This window comes from Poecilia formosa, unplaced genomic scaffold (genome assembly GCF_000485575.1).
Source record: "Poecilia formosa unplaced genomic scaffold, Poecilia_formosa-5.1.2 Scaffold452, whole genome shotgun sequence".
NCBI classification, from domain to species: domain Eukaryota; kingdom Metazoa; phylum Chordata; class Actinopteri; order Cyprinodontiformes; family Poeciliidae; genus Poecilia; species Poecilia formosa.
Window position 1 is genome coordinate 315,175 of NW_006800391.1, and position 5,763 is coordinate 320,937.

Here is a 5,763-nt window from a genome sequence, read left to right on the forward strand (position 1 = left end):
TCCGACTGAATCAGTAAGTGAGGGTTGGCTGATTGTTGGCTAGGTGCCTGGTGGAACCGCGTTTTAAAAGAATGACACCGATGCGTTCCTCATGCAAAGGTTTTCTGGTGATTTAGGAGGCCGCTGAACCTGAATTACTTGATGAATTTTCTATCGATCCTAAACACGCCAGATTAATCTCTGACACTGCTACTGGGTGGCGGTGCAGGAGCCGGCCAGGCCACTCTCCCAGTCCCCGGTATTAGCGCAGAATGAGAAGAATAAGGGGGAAGAAAGTTGGCAAACAGCCTCTGCACACACCCTGTATGTACATAGAGGGAGGTGCAGGCGCCATTAACTCCCCAGAGTACTTTCTTCCTCTACTTATTTTATTTAATTTTATTTTATTTTATTTTATTTTATGCTTGAACTGCTTAGTCAGGCACTTAAAAGAAGAAAAAGCGATAGAAGATCACTGCAAAGAATAAGATGTCGCTCATTTTTATTGTTGTAAGAATATCAGTGTTTGTTTTTTTTTTTTTGTCTGAGATTCTTCCTCTTTTACAAGCTCCGGGTCTGGTAATAAGAGCAGTCCGATACGCAGAGCCAACAGGGGAAATGATTGAGGCTTAAAGTGAGAGCATCTAATCAAAACCTGAGGTCATATGATCCTGCGCGTGCGAGAACGGAGTGTATGTTTAATTCCATTTCCTTATCCGGGGGTCCGTCTAAGAGGCGTGCAATTGGCTGCTTTCAGTCACGTGGAATCCCAACTTTGTTCACTTGACAGAAAAGAAGGAGGGTTTAAGTGAACAGGAATAACCGAAGACTAAAGGGATGACATATAAATTTTAGTTATATTTCTTTTCAAGCCGGTGCAATTTAAGAAAAAGACTGAAATTAATGACCATGAGCTCCTATTTGATCAACTCCAACTATGTGGATCCGAAGTTTCCACCTTGCGAGGAATACTCACAAAGCGACTATTTGCCCAGTCACTCCCCGGACTATTACGGCTCCCAGAGGCAGGACCCTGCTGCTTTCCGGCCAGTCTCTGTCTACCACAATGAGCACAACCCGGCTCATCACCAACACCGACTCGAGCCGCCGTACACGCCGTGCCAGCGTGCACCTCAACCTGCTTCAGAAGTGACGTCCCCCCAGGGTCACGCTATTCTCCCCACCGGGCTGCACACCACCCCTGTGTCGGAGCAAAGCCACCGCTGTGACTCGGTAACACCGAGCCCTCCTCCCCCTCCACCCTGCGGTCAAACACCTCGCAGCCAAAGCGTTTCTTCCCCCGCCAGCAGCCGAACGGACCCAGTAGTGTATCCGTGGATGAAGAAGGTGCATGTAAACATAGGTAAGAGCTGCATGGGAACTTTATCCCCTCTCTCTTCCACTGTCTGCAGCTGAGGTCTGGCTATGCGTAAAGCTTGGTGTCCACAGTCTGAACCCATGTTGCGTTAGCAGCAGAAGAGAGGGCTCGCTGCAGGGTTGAGATTTACGGTTGTCTGTTTGCAGGGTCAATATAATTACACCCTCCATAAATTTTTATTACACCTCTCAGCTGTGGTGTCTTTTGAAGTCTGATCTCAGGCTGCTCTGCCTTATGACAACTCAGAGCGAGCCCATAAGTTAGCTTTTATGCGCTGGTAATTCGACTTTAAGTGGTGCGGCTTTATAAACGGTGGACTCCAGCCTTCCGTTCCTCTCGTTGTTCCAAGGAAAGGGAAGTTTTATGACAGATGAAATATTCATGTTTATAGAGTCGGTCGTAAAACACTAATGTGAAAGCGAATAGCTCCAGTCTGGTGTGGATTCTCTCTACAGGCTTGCAGCCTATTGCATTGCAACCGAAGCCTTCATCAGCCTTAATATCAGCTTTGCAAAGTCACAAGAATGAGCTCACTCGTTATATTTGCGATGAACGAACGACCTTTGCTTCGTTTTTTATTTTTTGTTGTCCTACAAATGATCGATTCCGGTTTTACAGTCAGAACGACCGAAATCCGCCGCGTCATATTGTATACAGATGTCTGTAGTTTTTCAAATTTGTCGAATCATTACTTAGTCATTCTGTGTCATCATGCCTGCTGCTCCACCACTCCTCTCCCCGCCTCCGCCAAAACCACCGCCTTTGTTTTTCACTAGCTAGAAAACAAAGAGAAGAACAGTATCCATACTTCCAGTTAGTGCCATTTGCTCACGAAATCACCGAAAATAATGTGCTCTGGATGACTGATTTATGTTGCAGACAAAGTTATTTTATTTTTTAAACAAGTCGACACAAAATACTATTGCGTCTGCGCGCAAGACAGGCGCTCACACAACGCCATCTGGATGTGGAGTGTCACTGCCTCGGGCCCGGCGCGTCTCCTGGCAACATCTGCATGTCTCTCAGCATGTGGGCAACCAGATCATGTGAAACAACACAAACCACAAATAAATGAATAAATAAATAAATAAATAAATAAATAAATAAATAAATAAATAAATAAATAAATAAATCACATCTTCAATCATTACATGGACGTATCACTGTTGTTTTCTTGCTGTCTCTTAGACCACTGAGATGAGAGACTTATTCGCGTTCTCGAATTTTTTAAACAATACTCCAGTTAAATATTACTGCAACAGTCTTGTTCATTTCTCAACAATTTACGTATGTCTGGTTTGTTTACTATCTTCTTACTTTATTTATTTATTTATTTATTTATTTATTTATTTATTTATTTATTTATTCATTTATTTTTGACTTTTTAATGCCTCGTCCCTTTGTTTTTCCACAGTAAATTCCAGCTACTCTGGTGGAGAACCTAAACGCTCTCGGACGGCCTATACCCGCCAACAGGTTCTGGAGCTGGAGAAGGAGTTCCACTACAACCGCTATCTGACACGCAGGCGTAGAGTGGAGATCGCGCACACTTTGTGTCTGTCAGAGCGGCAGATAAAGATCTGGTTCCAGAACCGGAGGATGAAATGGAAGAAGGACCACAAGCTGCCCAACACGAAAGTCCGCTCCGGGACTAACAGCATCTCAAGCTCTCAGACTGTGTCCGCGTCTCAGAACCGCTCTTCCGGACCTCTATAGCACGGTTCTTTGAGTTGTGGCAATGTGGTGCCCGTCCGTATTCTCCCGTTTTCAGATTGGAAACTGAAGATGTGGTGAAACAAACCCTCCGGAATGTGCACTTTGGACCAGAGTAGAAACTTAACGCTTAAAAAGCGGACCAACTCCACTCGTGGCAGACTCCAGGGCCCGGACTGTTCCGTTACAAATCTATGACTTTGTGAATGGGGGTTTTGTGGGAGGACTTGTAAAATCTGACTTAAAGAATCCAAATGGGAGGCATGTGTTAGAATTAAAAACACAGAGCTACACAGTTCGTCGAATAGATTTCCGTGAATCCTAACATTTCTGTACTTCTTCTCCTCTTTAAATGTTCTTCTGCTGTCTAGACAGAGCCTCTCACTTACCATATTTTACTTATAGTGGTGTGTGTGTGTGTGTGTGTGTGTGTGTGTGTGTGTGTGTGCGTGCGTGCGTGTGTGTGTGTGTTTTAACACAATTTCCTTTAGCTGTTTTTTATTATTTTGAGAACATCCTAGCTTCTATGTTTAATCACACCAAACCTGAGAGCCATTATTTATGTCTTCTGTATGGGGTACAAAGCAAAGGAGTGAACCGCGCGGCTCTGCCCATAACCCCGCCCTCTCAGACCACTACCCCCCTCACACACTTCTAAAAAATTGAACAGTCGTGTCCTCCATAGCCCCCACTCCACCTCCACACAAGCGCGCGCGCGCACGCACACACACACACACACACACACACACACACACACACACACACACACACACACACACACACACACTGCATACTGCATAAAAAACAGTAGAAAGCATCATGTAGCCACGCTCGTACCGCAGCACTCAAACAGAACATATACCCGCAGGTCGAACCCAGCAGGCGGTCTGATTGTTAGCTGTTATTGTTTGAACTCGGCTTTCCTTTTGTTCTTGATGGCAGAATAAAGCTTTTGAATATGCTATTAGAGCTATTTTTGAAGTCAGTATTGATTGTAAAGCCGTACTCTGCGTTGACATTGCTGAGAGTGAAGCGGAAGGTTTATGTGGTCCACTGACTGCTCATGTTCGTATGTCATAAAGGCTGCAGAGATATACAATTATTTTCCAGCACTTATGAATCGTGGATGCGGTAAAACGTTTCCCACTGGACATTAATAATCACACCAAAATCGTACAAATAGTACAAAACACAGCACTAAATAATGTATTTCTTATTACCTCACGTGTATATATATATGAATATAAATATGTTTTATGACATCCTGTTGTCGCTTGCTCGTTGATGAAGTGACAGGTTTTCAAGCTTTTACTGACATGAAGAGGTATATTTTTTCTTCCAACAAAAGCTCTATTCTTTTGTTCTATGTTGGAATGAAATCGTTTGCAAATGATAGAGGTTTTAGGATACAAGGTGTTTACGGACCAAGAAAAAATTATTTCTCTTCCTTTTTTTCGTCATTTCATGTTTTTCTGTACATTGAATCAGAGCACGTTCCTTTTTCTCAAGTGTCTGATTTTTTTTATTTATCCGTTCTGAATTTGCAAGATTTTTTTATGATATTGTTTTCGTTATAATCCAAGTGCCACAGCCGCAATGATAGTATTTGTTGAACCTGTGTTACCTCCCAGAAATCTATATGTTCCTCATTTTCCATAGTGTCAATTTTTTTTTTTTTTTTTTTTTTTTTTAGATAGCCCAAAAATATAAATAAATGACTGAACGTGTAATATTTCCAGTGTTATCCTATTTTATTTTTTTATTAAATATTGTTTCCACCTGTTTTTACATAAAGACGTGAACAATTAATGTATTTTTAAGGTTTCTTCTCATTGTCAAATTGGACTTAAAATATTCTTTCTCTAACTCTTTTGGAAAATTATAATGTCTTCTTTCATTTTACTTTGTGGTGTCTGTAGATTTGTCTCCCCCATCGGGATTTACCGCTGGAAGAAATATTTGACACACAATAAATAATAACATATTATCTCGGTGTTGGTTTTGCCTACAAAGCCACGGTAAGCTGTCTTCAGAAATCACGAGGCTGCGATGATTAATCTGTCCCGGCCAGGAATGATCCTGGTACATTACATCCTGTAATCTCGTTTTAAATCACAAGCCGTCCTTCCGTTTCTCTCCCTTTCTCTCCTTAATTTAACGGCAGCTCAGATGCGCTGCTTGCATCGGTCCTATAAAGATTGTGCAGCTCCCTCCCCCATTCACCCCATCTCCTAAAGACCCCCAGTTTTAAAGATAAAAAATCTGATACTTTAACCCTGAAACAATTTTAAATTTCATACATTTTTCTCGCCAATCTATATTTTGACCAGCATTATGTGCACATGTGTTTTCTTTCTTTCTTTCCTTCTTTCTTTTAGATATTACGGAAAGGGAGTGGGCCGGCGCAATAGCTCAAGCCTTGACAACCAAATAGATAATCAACAAGACGAATGGCTTCTTTTGGGAGGTGCGGCTCTCGTATTAATTTTCATTTTCTTTTCTTTGAGCAGGTATCGAAAAATAGGGAACAAGAAGAGGGGAACTAGAAATAGCATTCCTCTCGATAAACTTTAAACTAAAAACTGTGCCCCCCAAATTGGTCCATTCTTGCACAAAGAAGACTCCACGATACACTATTTGTTGGCTTATTTCTCCCCGGACAACTTGTCATATAAATCCCTATGTTTTATATA

At 42.1% G+C, this 5,763-nt stretch overlaps 2 protein-coding genes across 6 annotated transcripts in view; both read left to right on the forward strand.

The window, feature by feature from the left end:
* The window catches only part of hoxb3a (homeobox B3a), a 71,288-nt gene that overhangs the window by 31,571 nt on the left and 33,954 nt on the right, over positions 1 to 5,763 (forward strand). For all 5 annotated transcript variants that reach the window (XM_016663889.1, XM_016663888.1, XM_007577751.2 and 2 more), the window contains exon 2: positions 5,449 to 5,537. The gene's annotated coding sequence lies outside the window, so the exon portion shown is untranslated. The remainder of the gene's footprint in view (positions 1 to 5,448; positions 5,538 to 5,763) is intronic.
* hoxb4a (homeobox B4a) lies at positions 508 to 4,797 on the forward strand. Its single transcript, XM_007577757.2, has 2 exons — positions 508 to 1,342; positions 2,772 to 4,797. Exons 1-2 carry the CDS (start codon positions 883 to 885, stop codon positions 3,071 to 3,073), a joined length of 762 nt encoding a protein of 253 aa, XP_007577819.1. The 5' UTR covers positions 508 to 882; the 3' UTR covers positions 3,074 to 4,797.